Raw genomic sequence first — 19,711 nt, 5'->3', positions numbered from 1 at the left:
TAATGCCAAGTATGGGATAAGGTTCCCAACAATTCTTCTGTCTTCTTCAGTTTCGGAGTTTTATGCATCCTGAAAAAGAAAAAGCGAAGGAAGAAGACCATTGGTCTTGGTCGGGCAATTAAATGATTAATTGCAAAATAAATCTACATCTATTTTCTATACATAGACTTCTCCAATAAGTACCAAATGGTTCGAAATAGAAAGCATTGAATTGAAGGATTTGCAGGCCGCATACGTATTTATCCGGCCCGTTATCATTATTAAAAAAGCGATGTGTGTGATTATTCCTCTTAACCTAGCAAGGCATTATTGAAGAATTGAGTAAAGGTTCCCAAATTTAAAATGCTTGAATTGGTAGAAAAGCCCCCGCAGGTCATCATGGGTTTATGAACTCGCAAGTCATCACGGGGGACATGATCTCTTCACACAAATTTGCTAAACCAAACAAATAAAGAAAATAAAATAAATTAATGTCGTCTACAGCCTCATCAGTTTTTTGAGTTTTACTTGAGAAGATTGCAAGTACTTCTCATGTTATTTCCCTGCATTAATGCCTACAATGTCTTTCAGTTCCGAATTGGGTAAGTTGGACGACTCCCGCGTCCGCCTTATTGGCCTCATCCACACCAAATACTCTTAATTGTCCTTGAATAAGAAAGATTTTTAGGAAGGGGAAAACAAAACTTAGATTGTCATCATCCTCCATAGGTTCCGCTGAAGTACTTGCCAGTATAAAACACTACACAATTTTGTCATGAAAAGAAAATGGATGTGTGTGTGTATCACTCGCTACTGCTATTGCCATTTGCCTCTATTTATTTGTCTCAAAAAAGACCTGGAGGATCAGGCTCAAACAGAAAGTGAGAATAATCCACAAGGTCTTCTTCATCTTGTTGATTATTCACGTTGCCGTCACCGCCCAACTAGCTGGGCTGGCCGCCGGAATCCCCTATATATAGGGGGTTTTCCGGCGGCTTGGGGGGGGGGGGCTTAAGCCCCCACCAGCCCCCCCTTAAATCCGTGGCTGGTTCAAGGTGTTGTACTGTGGAATCTGTCACTCGGATCTTCATTTCATCAAGAATGATTGGGGCTTTACTTTGTATCCTACTGTACCGGGGTAAGACTGAATTCCAAAGATAATCTTCCGTATAATAGTACAGTTTTCTCTGTTCAGTAACAAAATAGAGATAGGCATGGGATCTGCGGGTAGAGACTATTGTATCGAGCTAGATTTGCCCTTTAGTGCCAAAAGATATTACTTGGAATTTTAGAATTTGCACAGTGGCTTTTTTTTTTTTTTTTTTAAAGACTTATCCTGTCCTTCTGAAATGAAATGTAGGCGGATGGATAAATATGCATACAAAAGGTGAATTTGATAGTTTTTTTACCCTCAGAATGAATTAATATATTTCTGCCAAAAGTGTATGGGCATATGTGTGCTTATCTTTGCCTTGCCTTTGTGGGCATCAGAAGAAGAAGCCCTAAAAATAATAATTGTTGTAAATATAATCTACCATGGCCTAAGAGTTAAAAGATTTCTTTACATGAGTAGGTGGAAATGCATAACACATATATGAAGAGAATATTTTAAATGTAATAGAGATTACGTGTCATGCGTCCTCACTGGTCTATTGAATTCGCCATTTTTTTTTCACTCGTGTTTTTGCTTAAATATATACCGATTCTTTCAAAGTACCAACAAAAATAAGAAGTAAATTGGATTTTCCTGCCTTTTTCAATCATTTCACTTTACTTAAGCTTCTCTAAAGATGGTGATGGAAAAGCTGTTGAAACTGAAAATATGGTCTCCATTTTAAAAGTTTTGACTATCAGAAGTAGATGAGAATCCCTGCAAACGATTTTTTACTTGAAAAAATTACAATCAAGTGATTATGTACAAATGGTCATAAGTGAGCTGTGAGAATACAATGAATTGTGATTTTTCATGAAACCAAGTTTAAAGAGATGCTGACCGTCTGGATTTGATTGATGCAGTCATGAAATTGTGGGTGTGGTAACCAAGGTTGGCAGCAAGGTGGAGAAAGTTAAGGTTGGTGATAAAGTAGGCATGGGTGCCCTAGGCGCATCATGTCGCAACTGTGAAATGTGTTGCCAAGATCTTGAAGCTTACTGCTCAGAGAAAGTATTCACACATGGCTCAATTGACAAGCATGGAGAACCCACACAAGGTGGCTTCTGTGATCTCATGGTAGCTGATGAGCACTTCCTTTTTTGTTGGCCTGAGAATTTGCCTATGGATGCTGGCGCACCCCTCCTATGTGCTGGGATTACTACTTATAGCTCCATGAGGTATTTTGGACTTGATAAACCTGGTATCCATGTTGGCATAGTTGGCCTCGGTGGGCTCGGCCACTTAGCTGTGAAATTTGCCAAGGCTTTTGGTGCAAAGGTGACTGTTATCAGCACATCTGCTAGTAAACGACAGGAAGCTATAACAAAACTTGGTGCAGATGCATTCCTGGTCAGCAGTAACCCTGAGCAGATGCAGGTAATTGATCCTACTGCTAAAGTAGAATCAGTTATATAAATGGTATTGTGGTTTCGTGTTTGAATGAGATAATTTTATTGTCACTGTCCAGATTGCTCCTTTCCAATTCTTTCTGGCATTGATATATATTGTAGGAGTGAGACACAAGTAATTTTTTAATTGACTTTGAATTCTGATCAATGCACCTTTGATCAGGCTGCAGCTAGTACTATGGATGGTATTCTTGATACAGTTTCTGCAAATCACCCAATTGTCCATTTAATCAATTTAGTGAAGCCTCTAGGGAAGTTTATACTGCTTGGTTTACCTGAAAAGCCACCTGAGCTGCCGATATTTCCCATTATAATGGGCAAGTATATCATGGTTTTGTTTTCCCTTTTCAGTTGAATTTGCCCATCTCCTCCGAGTGATAAGATTGTGTCTAACTTGCAAAACATGTGATCAACAGGGAGAAAGACAATTGCTGGTAGTGCCAATGGAGGCCTAGAAGAAATTCAACAGATGATCAATTTTGCAGCAGAGCACAATATATTTGCAGAAGTCGAGGTTATCCCGATAGACTATGTCAACACAGCAATGGAGCGACTTAAAAAAGGTGATATCAAATATCGATTTGTCATCGACATTGGGAATTCATTGAAATCAGCTTAAGATGTTCACTTTTTCTTAAAAAAAAAAATTTTTTAATGATTTTTTTGGCCGAGTTTGAGAATATATTAGGAAAAAATCTGTTCTGTCTTAATAATGGCTCACAGTTGACCATCTTGTCTCCTAGATTTCATCTTCGTATATGATGTTTTAATGTTAATATGAATTATGTGGATGCTTCTGCGCCTATATTATAGGCCTGTTTTCGTGTAATTTAGAGTATTGATATCTCAAGGAATCGTGGGATTTGTGAAGTGTTTAGCCTTATTTTTCAGTGATTTGTGACGGAAGATGTTTGTTTTGTCTATATTTATCAGGATCATTTTTTTTTTCTTCACTGAATACCTATTAGCTAGGTTGACAATATGAATATAATCCAAATTAACACCATGGCATAAAAAACTACTTCTTGAATTCAAATTCTCAATTCACCTCAACTGCAAAGAATCAGCTCGAAAAGCAGAACAGGTATCTACTGATCCCCTTTCTACACTCTCTTCGAAAACATATAATTCAGCAAGCAATGCAAAATCCCATGCATGAGGATTATTGAGGACTTGGATGAGAGACTTGTTGAAGCACTACGATAAGGGTAAGGATATACCCGGGGAGAAAGGGAATTGGTGGCTTGGGGACTTTGCCAAGCACTCGACTAGTATTGGGCAATAGTGCAGAAATTGAACCAACTTTGATGTGTAGTCTATGGCCGGCCTTGCATTGGGCAGGAAAGCCACTGACTTAGTGGTAATCACCGGCTGATATGAAACTGATCGAGTCATTTCCAGAGTTGTACGGTGGCAATTGCAAATTTTGCTGTGCAGGAGTTTGTGACATTCAATTAATTAGAACATATATTTTGTGACCAAAGTGTATGGTTTCATTCGTTAAGTGGTTAAACATGAAAGTTTTTATTAGTTGAGTGATCAAATATATACTTTATTATTAGTTATAGGGCAAATTATCCATTTGGCCCTTGAACTTTTAGTTTAAGTAAAATTAAGCCCTCTAACTATTTATAGTCAACTTTTAATCCTTAAACTTGTAAAATTGGAAACCCGTGGCCCTTTTACCTGGTTTATCCGGTTTTGCAACCAACCGGGCCTTGCTCTAGAAAAATATGATTTCATAGTTAGGCCGGTGATAGATGGAGAAAGAGTGGATTTCTTCGTGTTAAAGAGGCCATTTATGGAAGAATTTTTGGAGTTCCTGAGTAATAAATTTGAGATTGTGGTGTTCACAGCTGGAATTGAGGAGTATGCTTCCTCCTTGAATTTAGCAAATTTGGTGGCGGAGGAGGAGGAGTCCTTGCTGTCATTGTGGGAGAGTTGTTGGGGGGCAGCGGCAGCTTTATTAGAAGAGGAAGAAGAAGAAAAGGGAGAGTAATTAATCAAACCCCAGACCTGCAAGAAATAAAAAACCCCCGCGAATGGAGCCGACGTCTCCAACGATGGTCTTGCGGACTTCAGAAAAAGTGATTTTTTTTGTTGGGGGGGGGGGGGGGGGAAGGAAGGGTTGTCCCTGAATCTCTGAATGATGGCATTACTGTAGTATTTGTAAGTCTTGGGGTTCTTGGAGGCTGATCTTCCGTCGATGGCAGGTTGGGTTAGGGAAAGGGAAGAAGATAGAGCTGTTCACTTTTTGCTTAGAATATACGGACAAAAATGCCCTCCTTTAAAGCATATTGTCATTCGTGTGATTTAATTTTTCAGTTGCAAAACTGGATAAACTAGGTAAAAGGGCCACGAATTCCCAATTTTATAAGTTTGAGGGCTGAAAGTTGACTACAAATAGTTAGAGGGCTTAATTTTACTTAAACTAAAAGTTCAAGGGCCAAATGGATAATTTGCCCTTAGTTAAATGACTATTTTAACTAAACAAAAGATCCAGTGATCAAAAGAATTTAGTGACTATTTTTGCTATTTGGTTCAAAAGAAACTTGAAGGCTGGCGCATTAGTCGGGCTCTTATTTCGGGCTCAGTCTTTTTTGTGTTTGGGTGTAATATTCAAGCCATCCATCAACACTTCCAAATCCAAAAAACTTAGGCCAATCATTGCAATCTTTATTAATTGTCTGGTCTGTTCTGTCGTCTGCTAAATTGATGGCACTACTCCCACGTGGTAAAGCTTAGAACCGTCGACTAATTCCACATGTTTGATATTTTCCTCGAAGTTGCTTCCTTGTTCTTCTCTGCTCTTGTATTCCCCTTCCCTATATAAAGCCACCCAACTATTTGCTCTTTCATCACCAACATTTTCTTCAAGCTCTAAATTGATAGGCTCTGATCAGCTTCCTTCTTTTCTGCTCTCTTTCTCATCTAGTCTTGAAGAGAAAGAGAGAAGTCCAATATCTACCTACCTAGTGTCTACACATAAGCAAAAACCACTGCAAGTTCCTTCAATCTGTTCCCCAAGTGCGGGTTTCTTGGATTTGCAATTTGAAGACGAAAAATGGCAAAGAAAATGATGCACATGAAGTCATGGATGGAGGTTGCACCATCTCCTTCAGTTCTTCCATTGAAACCTTCTCATTCTCCTAAGCTGGAGACCATCAGAGAAGATAGAGCTGAAGGGCGCGACGACAACGATGATGGATCGTGATTATGGGTGTGGTGCCTTCCCCTTTTCTTATTCTGACAACCTTTTCAGGTAGCAGAAGGTTTTCTCGGCCTAAGTCCTATGTACATAGCCAAGAATATGAAATTATGTAAGGTAGCTGGCTCTGATTAGTACAGTACGATCATAATCTAGATTTTAGAGATTAGAGACATTCTCAATAAAATTGTCCAATCTCTGATTTACTATTAACTCTCAAGATCTCTCTCTTTTAATTTATCTTTTGCTCGTGCGTTCCTAACATGGCACTTTGGCAAGGGGAAAACATTGCTGAGAGAAGGATTTTGCCTTGTTTGAAAATACAAACCAAGGCAGAGTTGAATACATTTTTTAATTACTTTTTTATTCTGCATACATCATATCAAAAAAGTGCTACAGTATTCGTTCATAAAATTATTTGATCGTTCATAAAATTATTTCAAATAATTTAGAATCCAAACACAATTATCATTATTTTGCATGGAATGCAGAGCTAAAAAGCCATTGACATTGTAGAATCCAGGTTCCTGCGCTAGTTAATTAAATCAATTGGTAGGTGCTAGAAAAGTCAATTGTTAAACACTAAAAGGGTCTTTTCTTTATTATGGTTCCGCTTGAAGAAAAACGATGAGAAGAGGGGATCGTGAAAAATCCCAAAGAAAGAAAGAATGAATTTGGTCGGGTGTTGATGATTTCGATCCTACGTATTGCCTAATGCCGAACCCTGCAGCCATTTCTTCTGATGGTACGAAACCTTTCAAATTCAACTGTTACTCCAGAGTTTAGAAAGAAAGAATATAATCCAAAGTCCACGATCCAGATGGAAAGCCGATTCAGATTCAAATATTATTAGTCAAGCAAAAGCATGGTACAAACTTTTTGTTCCTGCCTTGAAAGGTGAAAACAACGATTCAAGAAAAGTCTCAATTGCAATTTCAAGCAATCAAGTACTTGGGGCAGCCACAAGAGTATTCCCAATATCAATAACAAATCGATATCTAACATCTCCCTTCTCAAGACGTTCCATTGCTTTGTTAACATAATTCGCAGGAATGACCTCAACATCTGCAGTGATATTGTGCTTTGCTGCAAAATCAATCATCTCTTGAGTCTCCTTTATCCCCGCAGCAGCAGATGATCCCATCATTTTTCTCCCTGTCATCAATTATATATAGAATCGAATCAAAGGGCATAAAAGTTTTTTTGAAGATAAATTAAATTTCATTGTTTTAATTCACAAACCAATAATGAGGGGAAGGATGTCCACTTCGAGGGGCTTATTCGGTGCCCCAACGACAACAAGCTTTCCATGAGTTTTGAGCAGACCAAATAATGGCATGACCGGATGAAAAGCAGATACTGTGTCAATTATACCATCCAATGTGCCAGTGGCCTCCTGTCAGACAAATTAATATATCCTATGTCAATTGATGATTTTGAAGAAATTTATAATTTTTCTAATTTAGTGTTGTAACATTAAAAAAGAAAAACAACGACGACAACATTGAGAGGCATGGTTTCTATTTACAAGTTGTAAAATTAGAGTTAAAAAAATCCATATCTATAAAAAGGAGACATGAAGCAATTTTTTATGGTGAAAATGATTTTCAAAATTTCCTTCCCAAGTCTCAGCATGCTGGCATAGGAGGGTAATTTATGTCATCACCTGCATTTGTTGTGGATCAGTGCTGACCAAAAACTTGTCAGCTCCAAGATGATTGATGGCTTCCTCCTCCTTCCTAGCTGAGGTGCTGATGACAGTTACAGTGAGCCCCCAAGCCTTGGCAAATTTTACTGCCACATGGCCCAAACCACCAAGTCCCACAACGCCCAGATGGCTTCCTGGTTTGTTCAACCCATAATACATCATTGGACTGTATACACTAGAGCCGGCACAGAGAAGCGGAGCACCACCATCAAGAGGGAGGTTCTCCGGCCAGCGAATTGCGAAATGCTCGTCCACCACCATCTCATTGGAGTATCCTCCATGAGTAGGCGCTCCATCTTCGCCAATGGAGAGGTAGGTCATGATGTTCTTGGGACAATAAGGCTCTAAATCATTTGAGCATTGCTCGCACGAGCGGCATGACCCAACAAAGCAGCCCACCCCAACTTTATCTCCAACTTTGAATCTTGTTACCTGTTTTCCGATTTCGGTCACAAATCCAACAATTTCATGCCTGCTCCCAAAAAAAAAAAAGAATTAAATTAAGGCTAGAGCAGCCTAATAATGAAAGTGACTGAAATTGTTTATAAAACTACTCATAAGTAAAACGATCTTGGAAAGAGGTTAATTTTAGTTCATTAAGAAAATTAAACAAGATATATTCAGCACGGTTAACTTTTTGTTTTTTTTATTATGAGTGGGAGATTTCGAAATCGAAACATCTTAATGAGAGTGCTTTCCTCCGTACTATTCAATCCATCCTCCCTCCCCCAGCACAGTTAACTTGTTAAGGATGAACAAAAGCATTTGATGACAAGTTGACATGAATGTCCTACCCAGGTACAAGCGGGTATATAGGCAAGCCCAAGTCACCTCTTGCAGCACCGAGGTCTGTGTGACAGATTCCACAGAACAGCACTTTGAATCTAACATCCTTGGCACCGGTTGCCCTACAATTTATCCACATTAAATTCTTCTTGCCACGTTAAAATTACAACAAACAAATAATTGCTAGATAACAAGAAAATAAATGGTTACTTCACAACCATGTGCCTTACAAATTTTTCTCGAAATGTAATGCAATTTAGTATTTTTTCCAATAAATAGAAACCAGCATGAAAGATTTGACTAGATCTTGTACTAATAAAATACCAATTGAACCAGTTTGTTCATTTGATATCGACACAAGGCCAGAAAAGGCCAGGTATATAAGATTTAACCTTCTTGTGAATTCAAAGGGAGATAAGATGCCGGAGGTGTCTCTTGCTGCCCATCCGAATGTCTTAACCCCATCCTCACCGGCCATCTCTGCCACTTCTTTTTTTTTTTTTTTTGGGATATCTTCGATATGACTCTCTATATTGGCTTAGTAATTCTCTAAGAAAGATTATCTTCCGGCGTTGTTTAAATACTCTGAGGACTGAGGAGTGAGTAAACACATTGAAGTTTGGAAAGAAACCAATCGGGTTGAATTCAATAAATATTGTGTAATTTAATCTTTTCCATAGATTTTTGCAATAGAGACAAGTGATAGCATATTTTATACAATCTTGTAACGGGATTTGCTTCAATATGTGGCGGCTTCGATTTATATAAGGTTTCCGTTCGAACTAATTGCCCACGATTGGGTGGATTTTTTGCATTGTTTTTCTGGTCCATAGCTCAGCATGACCGTTGCCCTGACTTCACCGTGACTCCACATTTGTATAAGTACTGCTCTTGCAAGATTTTGTATAAATAATATACTGCTCCATTAAGTTGCATGCATACGATCATTGATAAATGATAAGGCGTCAAATATATGTAAATTTTTTTTTTGTTTGTGGGGTGGGTGGGGGGGGGGGGGGGGAGGGGGAAGGGAAGTTTACTTCTTTATATTCAATAGTGCTCACGCGATTGAGAAAAAAAAAAAAAAATCTTGGTACATTCTGGATATACTTAATCTACCAAAGAGGATCTATTGTGTCCAAAAGATAACCAAACAAATTCTTCTTTTCCTCAAAGAATCGCAATATGGAGAAAAGACTCAATTGCTGCAAAATTCCTTAATGCACCTATACAGTCAAGTGCTTGGGGAGGCAAGGAGGGTATTTCCAATGTCAATGACAAATCGGTATCTAACATCACCCTTCTGGAGACGCTCCATGGCTTTGTTAACATAGTCCATGGGACTGACTTCAATATCTGCAGTGATGCTGTGTTTTGCTGCGAAATCAATCATTTCTTGAGTCTCCTTCATCCCCCCGACTGCGGAACTTCCAAGCATTTTCCTCCCTGCAATCAACAAAATTTTAGGTGAAATATGTAGGGAATAACATTGCAGAAAAATACCAAACATTTATTTCAAGTTGTATTGTGCGTACCCGCTATTAGGGGATAGATGTCTAACTCTAGTGGTTTATTTGGTATACCAACCACAACAAGCTTGCCATCATTTTTGAGTAGGCTAAATAAGGGCAGATACTGCGTCAATAATGCCATCCAATGTATCCCTCGCAGCCTGCAAGATAAGTTTGTAACAAGTCTTATGTCCCTCTCCAACATTCTCTTAAAAATTCTTGTAGAATCGAAAATGAGGTTTTCGTTTTGTTACATCATCAATTAGTAACTGCATTCAATTTCTTTAAAAAAAAATATTCCAATTGTGTCAAGTTTTTCATTTTTGGAATAAAATATTCATTCCATAGTATTTACATGAGGTTTCTCTTTTAAGTTAAGAAAGTCCCGATGAGAATTAGTTGATCCATAATTTGAGTGTGGAGAAAATTACGTTTTTAGTACCAAATGTTTGGGGCATTGGCGGTTTTAATCCTTAAAGACCGGACAAAAGCCAGTCTAGTCCCAAATGTTTTAATTTTCAAGCACATTTAGTCTATTGACTAGTTTTAGCAAATTGTTATCGGAATTCAGTCATGTCAGTAGCACTTGTCGGCAACTAAAATTTTGAAAAAGATTTAGAAAAAGGAAAAGATGTTGGCAGCCATAATTTGTAATTAATTGGCACTAATTAGTCGCACGGACAGTAGTCATGTAGCTAAAGAGTAAAGACATAACCATTGTGCATGCGTCTAATTCGTACCCTTTAATTATAGATTATGACCACCAACATCTTTTTCTTTTTTCTAATTTTTTTTTTCAAAATTTAGCCGTTGCTATTGGCGTTAATGAATTCCAGTAATAATTTATCAAAGCCAGTCAATTGGACTAAATGTACTTAGAAATTAAAACAATTCGAACTAGATTTGCTTTTATCCAAACTTTGAGAACTAAAACCGTTGATGACCCAAATATTTGGTACTAAAACTACAATTTTCACTTTTTGTGTGTGTGTAAAACAAGTATGTGTCAATATCATCAGCCTAAAAACAAAGACTATAGTGCCAAAATCATTTAACTAAGATCGAAATTTATAGAGACTTGAAAATTAGAAAGCCTTACCTGCATTTGCTCTTCATCAGTGCTAACAAGAAAAAAGCGTGCTCCAAGATTTCTGATGGCTTCTTCTTTCTTTCTAGGTGAGGTACTGATAACTGTCACTTTAAGGCCCAAAGCCTTAGCAAATTTTACTGCTACATGACCCAATCCACCAAGCCCTACAACTCCCAGATGGGTTCCAGGTTTGGAAGAATCCGTAGTGCATCATAGGACTATAAACAGTGATACCAGCACACAGCAGCGGAGCACCACCATCAAGGGGGAGATTTTCTGGCCATCGAATTGCAAAATGCTCGTTCACCACCATCTCGTTAGAGTATCCTCCGCGGGTATGAAATCCATCATTGTCAACTGAGTTATAGGTCGGGATGACTTTGGGGCAGTAAGGCTCTAAATCATTTGAACACGTCTCGCATGAGCGGCATGATCCAACCATGGTTCCAACCCCAACTTTATCTCCAGCTTTGAACTTGGTTACCTTGCTTCCCACCTCGGTCACTATACCAACAATTTCGTGCCTGCTCAATCCAAAAAAACACAAGAAATATTTGGCAAGAATAAAAGAAAAATTAACTCAGGAATCTACTGATTTTGACTAAGTTGATAGAAACATGTCCAGTTGCCATTGGCACTTTGGCCGACGAGGAGGATGTCTTACCCTGGTACAAGTGGGTACATTCCAACGCCGAACTCATCCTTGGCTGCGTGAAGGTCAGTGTGACAGATTCCACAGTACAGAACTTTCAATCTCACATCCTCCTCCCCAGTTGCCCTGCAAATAACACAGATCAACTTGCATTAGTTAAGAATAACAACTAAAATAAGTCAAATGGAAATTCTACTTTTTGAAAGAAAATTACAATTTAAACTTGGACAGAGTTTCAGTAAACAGCTACAAAAATCATGTTAGTTCCCGGATAACTTGAAGTTGTTTCACGTCGGTTTGAAAGAGAAGAGTGTACGTTCTAAACACCTACCTCAGCCATTGGACAGTGCATCAAACTATTTTAATACCTTCTAATAGAATCTGGCAGACGCTAACTATTAATTTTGTAGAATCACAGAATAAAGCTGCCCATCCTCCCTGATAATCCTGGCTCTGCCATTGGTAAAAGGTCCGGAAGCTGTTTGATAAAAGAAGCGCAAGTTGTAGGAAAATTAGTCTCGATTGTCTGCTTTGCAAAAAAGAGTTGAATATCTGATTGGTAATATTAATCTCAAAAATATGTTTTCCTTTTTGTCCTCTAGAAAATTTCCACCTTTTTCATTTGGTTTCCTGTTTTTGCCCTGTTGTACCGGTAAGTCGCCCAGTGACCCTTATTTTGGTCCTTTTTTATTTGAGCACTTTGGTCTTTTTTTTTTTTTTTTTTTTTTGTCGACACAGGGGTGTTTGGGTCAATTCTTACGGGGCCCGACTAATCCCCTGCGGCCCAGGCCTTGGCGCCCCAACCCGACCCAAGCACGGTAAGTGCGCGGAGGAATCCAGCAGCGCAGGGACTCGAACCTGGGACCTAGAGGTTCACCAGGGGAGGAGGGGAGGTGCTGCCGCTGGACCATCCACGCGGGGGCTTGGTCTTCTTGTTAAAGATGTTGAATATTGAACTCTACATCTCAATTTAGCTATCAATGTAACTTGAACAATAGTGACTTTAAAACCATAGAGTAATTATAGTCAATACAGTTAAACCAAATGAACTATACTTGTAATATTTGTCGTACATTTTTACCATCAAGATTAATTTTCTTGAACCCTATAAATTTTTTTATTTCTACAAGGGAGGAAAATTATAAAACACTTTGTATTCAAAATTTTTGGTAATCTAAGTGGCTGAAAAGATATGTAAGAGAGCTCTTCTTGCTGCCCAAGTACTTTGGAGCGAAATTCGCTTTTACTTTGTGGTAGTGGGTTCTACCATCTGGTGCCTAGTGGCTTGTAGGTTCTACTTCTACCACGGATGCATGCACATTTGTAAATCGACATCTCATCTTCTGAAACAATTGCAGTTCTATTCATCCATCCCACTAACATTAATTATTATTACCTTTGACTTCTTGTAATCAAAGGATGCATGCAATTTTACAATGACAGGGCATATTAATTTAATTAGTTTCCCAAAAGAATATAATGACATGAAAAGTTTCAGTAGAATTTACAGAGCAGAAACTTGAAATAGTAAATGTTATCTCACAATTTTCATTTCACAGAACTCTCAGTCAACCATTTTCTGAAATTTTTAAATGGAATTAATGATTATCTAGTACTAGAAATAAACAACTAACATTCTACGTAACTGAAGGTGATTGTGTATTTGTTTTCTACCAAAAAATAGATTGATGGCTGGTGCATTATTAGTTCGGTTTAATTTTTCTTATCTCAACCTTCAAGCTCAGCCTTTTTGTTTTTGTGTTTGTGCCTAACATTGAAGCCTAGGGTTGTTTCTTGATTAGGGAAGTAGTTAATGGGCGTACTTTAATTATCGAGACGATAAGGAAAAATTGGTTGTCATCACGTATTTGGCAACTATAATCTGTTTATTAACAAATAGATGAAATAATTATTGTATTAATGAACAGTTGTATGAATCACTTCTGAAATTATTTCTTTGACTAGGGCTTGTTTATTATTGATTTAAATTTAATTTGCTTACATTTGATTATTTTTATTTATGTTGATTGTTTAGTTTTAATACTCCAAACCCCCTAATTAACTACTACTCGAAAAAAAAAATATCATCCAATCCCTGAGAAGACGACGCTACTCACCACTATACTCGAATTTAAATTTTTAGAGTTTTAATTTTGATGGTTTGACACCTATGAAATTTTGGTGCGGTCCAGATGATGATAGGGTGCTGATGGTACTAGTTCAAAACTATTGACTGTCTTGACTCTTGAACAACAAAATAATTGAGAGGCCCCCAAGTTCCACGTTGAAGGTTCTTTTTTTAAAAATATTTTTTTTAGTGTAAGTCGGAGGGCTTGAATGAGATTCTAGCCCTCCTACTTATCCTTCTACTCCTCAAATTATCCAACACATCCTTTTCCTCTTACCACATAGAAAATGAGAGAGGAAAATGAATGCAATATATGCTTGAATCCATTGAATTATTAATAATTCAGGTTTGACGAGGCCATCTCTAACATCTTGTGAAGGCTTTAAGAGCTGATGAATGATAGGTCCCTATGGGCGAGAAAAAAGAATGAAATATATGCTTGGCCCCTTGGACTATTAATAACTTGGATCAAGGAAAGCACAAATCAGTTATAGCTTCAGAAATTGAAGAACGCTGATTCAAAATTAAACACATAATAGTTAGTATTTCATTTTCAGCTTAGTGAGCTGCAAAGTGCAAACCAATACATTATTAGTCAAGCAAAACCATGGTACTAACTTCGTGAATAAACTTGCATGTCTCGAAAACTAAATAGTTGTTCATGCCTTGAAAAATGAAAACAAAGTAGAAAAGTCTCGGTTACAATTTCAAGCAATCAAGTTCCGGGGGCTGCCTCAAGTGTATTACAAACCGAAGCCTAACATCTTCCTTCTCCAGACGTTCCATTTCTTTGTTAGGAATAACTTCAACTTCTGCAGTTATATTGTGCTTTGCCGCAAAATCAATCATTTCTTGAGTCCCCAACAGCAGATGATCCAAGCATTTTCCTTCGTGCCATCAATTATTCTTCGAATCAGAGAATTGGACATAATTTTCATTAAATTTGAAGATAATTGAAAAAATTTTGTTGATTTTACCCACCCATAATGAGGGGAACGATATCCACTTCAAGCGGCTTAAATAAGCTTTCCATCAGGGTTTTTTTTTTTTTTTTTTTTTTCAGCAACGGTAATTTTTGTATTGATAGACAAAAGGATATACACTTATATGAGCAAAGGCTCAAGTAGTACTATACCCAAGTGTTAGACACACTGAGGATTGATCCATTCCTCATCTTGAAATATGCCTAAAGCATAATCACTAATCAAATCACATCTGGAGTCTAATCTCCTATCTAAACAAAAGGAGCATTTCAGGAATAAAGCTCTTAAATTGTTAATATCATCAGTCAAGGTAGCCAGTCTGATATCCTTGGCTATTCATTCCGTTAACCCTTTCAATTCCATCAGGGTTGAGTAGACCAAATTATGGCATGACTAGATGAAATGCAGATGCACTATCAACAATCGCATCCAATGTGCCCATGCCCTCCTGCAAAATAAATCAATATGAATACTATCTCTATTAAAGTATTGAAATTGTTATTAAAAAAAATTGCAAAACATTAATTTATGCTTACTACTGCTAAAATTTGTGTATTTGTTTCCTTAATTTCAAAATACTTCATTGTATGTCTAGAAAAATATCCATGAATACTCACTAGATACCCAAACCTATGAAGGCCCGGATCTGAGTTTAATTTTTTATACCTATAAGGGTCTGGTATAAATTTAAATCTAATTAAATTTAATGAGTTTGAATTTGAATTAAGGAAATCAAACATAAACCCTACCTACCCCTTGAGATGTCTAGACACCTGCGTTTGTTGTGGATCAGTGCTGACCAAAAACTTGTCAGCTCCAAGACGATTGTTGCCGGCCTCCTCTTTGCTAGGTTAGGTTCTGGATAATAATCACCTTGAGGCCCTAAGCCTTGGCATATTTTAGGTACGGGCACATGACCCAGCCCACCAAGGCCCACAAAGCCCAGATGGTTTCCTGATTTGTCAGCCCATAATGCAGCACTGGACTGTAAACAGTAAAACCTGCATGGAGTAGCGGAGCACCACCGTCGGGATGGAGGCTCTCCGGCCAGCAAATCGCGAAATGCTCATTCACCACCATCTCATTGGAGTATCCTACATAACTTTTCTAACAATTTCATGTCTTTTAGATTGTAAACGTGATGATCATTACTTCAAACTCCTTAATCACGAAATCTGATTCTGGAAATAAAATTGGCTTGAAACGCAATTTTCCACGTAAAGAATTTATACGTGGGGAACGGAAGCATGTTTCTATGGAAAATATCAAGATTACGGATTTAATTTTGAGAGTTACAAACTTTTGTAAACCATTAATGGTGTTCTATCATGAATCAATCTCTCAATTTAATTCTAACATTATTTTTAAGCTTTAGCGATATGCCCACCCCTGAAAATCATTGCGTCTATTGTCCTTCTACAAAACTTATGGGAGATCCTTGAGAAGATTAATGTGAATTTGAGGTTCAATGACACATTTTTACCTTAAAAAGGAAAAACATTTGACTCTCTTTTGTAACTGAACTTGGGGAATTCACATTTCATACTAAGCAATCACAGGAAACTTTCCTGCCGCGCATTTAAAAAAAAAAAAAAAAGAAATCCAGTTACTTTTCAATCTTAAAAGAGCCAATCACAACTTTAAAAATTTTCAGCACCAATACAAATAGATTTACTCCTCAAGCTAGCACAATTTCAGTACATAGTGTATTTCCCTCGATCAAAGAAAGAAAATTAGCGTATACAAATTTATTCTAGCAAACAGCTCTCCAAAAGCTAACAAAGTGTGCTTATGCCTTGGAAATGTTGGAGAAAAGGCTCTGAGTCTCTTCAAAATGCTGCTACGAAAGATCAGGTGCTTGGAGCAGCCACGAGAGTATTTCCAATATCAATGACAAATCGGTATCTAACATCTCCCTTCTCAAGACCTTCCATTGCTTTGTTAACATAATTCGCAGGAATGACCTCAACATCTGCAGTGATATTGTGCTTTGCTGCAAAATCAATCATCTCTTGAGTCTCTTTTATCCCCGCAGCAGCAGATGATCCAATCATTTTTCTCCCTGTCAAGTATCCTTTCAAATCAATATAATAGACATGCATAAACCAGGCTCCAAATTCTTTTCCATGAAATCTTGAGGTGGTTTTTGCACCAGAACTCGATCTAACTTCATGAACAAGTATATGCCATCCTATGTCATAGTATATGCTTCATATATTTTAGAATATATATATATGGCTTGCATGTATAATTAAACTCTTACACCATGAATATGAAAAAGAATAATCATAAGATATCTATAGTGACTAAGTTATTAGATGAACCTTACTATTTGTTGGACTTACCCGTAAGTAGGGGAATGATTTCTACTTCGAGCGGCTTATTTGGTGCACCGACCACAATAAGCTTCCCATGAGGTTTTAGGAGACTAATTAATGGCATGACCGGATGGAAGGCAGACACCGTGTCAATGATACCATCCAATGTGCCCATTGCAGTCTGCAATTCAAATTAATAGACGTCCAAGTAAATTACATACGCTTCTTAAGAAGAATTAAATTAATTGCACTCATAGGATTAATGTAAGGTGTTAATGTAAGAAATATTAATTCTAAGAATTTTTTTTTTTGACCTTTTAGGGATCCAAAATTTTACATAAGAATTTGCTAATAAGAAAAAGTCGTAACTGAATTTAAACCTGCATTTGTTCTGGATCAGTGCTGACCAAAAACGAGTCAGCTCCAAGACGATCGACGGCTTCCGCCTTCTTCCTATTTGAGCTGCTGATCACTGTTACTTTTAGCCCCATTGCCTTGGCAAATTTAACACCAACATGTCCCAATCCACCCAGGCCAACAATTCCCAAATGGGTTCCTGGTTTGGACAATCCATAGTACATCAATGGACTATACAAAGTACAGCCAGCACAAAGCAGCGGAGCACCCCCGTCAAGAGGGAGGTTCTCCGGCCACCGAATGGCAAAATGCTCTTTCACCACCATCTCGTTAGAGTATCCTCCGCGAGTTCGAGTTCCATCTTCATCAATGGAACCATAGGTCATGACCCGCTTGGGGCAGTAAGGCTCTAAATCATTTGAACATTGCTCGCACGAGCGGCATGATCCAACAAAGCAGCCCACTCCAACTTTGTCTCCAATCTTGAAATTTGTTACCTTGCTCCCTACCTCAGTTACTTCACCAACGATTTCATGCCTATCCAAAAAAAAAAAAAAAGAAGATTAAATTAGTGCCTATGTTCTTGATTTACATAATTTAAGACGAATTTCCATTTATCTTTTTGTTTTTATTTTATAACTTTATGCATTTGTGAAGTGTATACGAAAAAGAAAAATGGTGGAGTCATAATAAATTTCTAATATTATCATCCACCCCTAAATTGAGAATACTTTAGCATTAAAAATTTCAACTTTTACAGACGAATTTATATTCAATGCACCTCTTATTTGTGCGGTTATGGCACAAAATAGAAGAATCCTTAAGACAACAAAAGACAACAATTTTTTTTTTCTTTTAACAAGAATGCTCATTTAGGATAAGAAACCATTTATTTGACAAGAATGTCCTACCCTGGTACAACTGGATATGAAGTATGGCCAAAGTCATCCTTGGCTGAGTGAAGGTCGGCGTGGCAAATTCCGCAATAGAGCACCTTAAATCTAACATCCTCCTCTCCTGTTGCCCTACCAATATTCGGGACTAGTATCAGTAAAACATCACAAATGAATAAAATCTATAATGTTTTACATTTTTTTTGGTAAGAATATAATGTTTTACACACATTCCTAATATTCACGATATATATAACCAAAATTTAATTGAAATGTAACTTCTTAAAGGTAATTAGCTCCTTCAATGTAACCACGAACTAGTGTACTATATACGTACCTTCGGGCGAATTCGACGGGAGAGAAGACGCCGGAGGTGTCTCTAGCTGCCAATCCGTAGGTCTTGACCTCATTTTTTCCGGCCATCTTCGTTAGTGTTTTGCAGCTAAGATGTGTGTTTTGGGTTGGTAATGCGTACAATTGCTTCACTGAAATGGATTGCCTAGGCCTGGTTTAAATACTGTGAGGAATAAGGAGTTAAAGACTGAAAAATATTTCTAGAGTTGGAAAAGTATCCAACGATTAATCTTGGGGTTGTAAAAGAAGAAACATGAAAAATACCAAATCAACCTAATCAAGTACAGATGCATTTTCTTCTTGGATTTATTCTGGGGTATAAAGATTGTTAATAGTTGAGAGAAATTTGTAGGAGATATCATTACTAATTAATGACTAAGGCTGTGACGAACGTGGTGAGGTTTAAGTTTGAGATTCAGCCTTAATAGAAAGCTTTCATATACTTCTTCTTGGACGTATTTTATTCTCTTGCACTGTAGTTTGTTTACTCAGTCTATCAAAGAATATTCAAACCAGTAATTTTAAAACGAGATAGCAGCGAACTTTAACTCGCCTGGTGCGATGGACTGTAGTTAGTTTTGCCTAGTAATCAAGTGCATCACTTTTCAAAAGAAAAGAAAAAGAAAGTGTGACTCACAAAATTATGTACACTAATATTAGGATAGGTACTAGAGAAGGATGTTTGCAAATTTTATCATACTTTTTTCTCTTGAAATTTATTGTATTTCAGCCTACAAGTTATTTCTGTTTTACTTCTAGAAGACCCTGTAAATTATAGAGCAATTATAGGTTTATTAAGTTTTGGCAAAATCCGTCCGAAAGCGACCAAACATATATAATTAGCAGAGTATTTTTTCTTGTTCGAGTTTTTTGTTGTTGCGAGCTTCACTTAATCTTCTTGTAAATGGTGGCATAAAAATGTATTCCTCTCACTTTTACTTGCTGCGATAAGCAATGAGCTCATGAACGACTCTCTCTCTCTCTCTCTCTCTTTCTCTTGGTTGTAATAGCTGATGAATGACTTCATTCGTGAGCTATAAACCTCCAATGCTATAGCAACTCTTTTTTTGTCGCGAGGGCAGGAGAGTGGCTCAAAGAGCCCTATACCATATTTATTTGTAAATGGATAAATTACTTATTACCCCCTATGGTTTTATCTAATGCCAGATGACCCTCTCTAAG

General features: G+C 37.5%; 3 protein-coding genes and 1 pseudogene across 4 annotated transcripts; 1 reads left to right on the top strand and 3 right to left on the bottom strand.

Annotated features, from left to right (window-relative positions):
• Positions 1-494: 494 nt before the first annotated feature.
• On the top strand, positions 495-3,411 carry LOC113699008 (8-hydroxygeraniol dehydrogenase-like). 2 transcript variants are annotated; one of them, XM_072060402.1, is made up of 4 exons: positions 495-1,117; positions 1,996-2,509; positions 2,705-2,858; positions 2,958-3,411. In XM_072060402.1, the coding sequence occupies exons 2-4, from the start codon at positions 2,069-2,071 to the stop codon at positions 3,158-3,160; spliced, it is 798 nt and encodes a 265-aa protein (XP_071916503.1). In that variant the 5' UTR covers positions 495-1,117; positions 1,996-2,068; the 3' UTR covers positions 3,161-3,411. The 2 variants fall into 2 exon arrangements, with proteins under 2 accessions (XP_071916503.1, XP_027074828.2); XM_027219027.2 differs by having other exon boundaries at positions 499-1,117; positions 2,705-2,862; positions 2,958-3,122.
• Positions 3,412-6,566: 3,155 nt separating this feature from the next.
• On the bottom strand, positions 6,567-8,836 carry LOC113699509 (protein REDOX 1-like). The gene is made up of 5 exons (XM_027219876.2): positions 8,636-8,836; positions 8,252-8,365; positions 7,416-7,929; positions 6,992-7,145; positions 6,567-6,904 (listed from the first exon to the last, which is right to left on the bottom strand). The coding sequence occupies exons 1-5, from the start codon at positions 8,719-8,721 to the stop codon at positions 6,693-6,695; spliced, it is 1,080 nt and encodes a 359-aa protein (XP_027075677.2). The 5' UTR covers positions 8,722-8,836; the 3' UTR covers positions 6,567-6,692.
• A 615-nt stretch (positions 8,837-9,451) lies between these two features.
• LOC113699508 (mannitol dehydrogenase-like) lies at positions 9,452-14,473 on the bottom strand (annotated as a pseudogene).
• Positions 14,474-16,267: 1,794 nt separating this feature from the next.
• On the bottom strand, positions 16,268-18,823 carry LOC113702430 (protein REDOX 1-like). The gene is made up of 5 exons (XM_027223641.2): positions 18,513-18,823; positions 18,194-18,307; positions 17,306-17,819; positions 16,953-17,106; positions 16,268-16,669 (listed from the first exon to the last, which is right to left on the bottom strand). Exons 1-5 carry the CDS (start codon positions 18,596-18,598, stop codon positions 16,458-16,460), a joined length of 1,080 nt encoding a protein of 359 aa, XP_027079442.1. The 5' UTR covers positions 18,599-18,823; the 3' UTR covers positions 16,268-16,457.
• Positions 18,824-19,711: the final 888 nt, after the last annotated feature.

The sequence above is a fragment of the Coffea arabica genome, chromosome 7e (genome assembly GCF_036785885.1).
Source record: "Coffea arabica cultivar ET-39 chromosome 7e, Coffea Arabica ET-39 HiFi, whole genome shotgun sequence".
NCBI lineage: Eukaryota > Viridiplantae > Streptophyta > Magnoliopsida > Gentianales > Rubiaceae > Coffea > Coffea arabica.
This window is presented reverse-complemented; position numbering and strand designations above follow the sequence as displayed.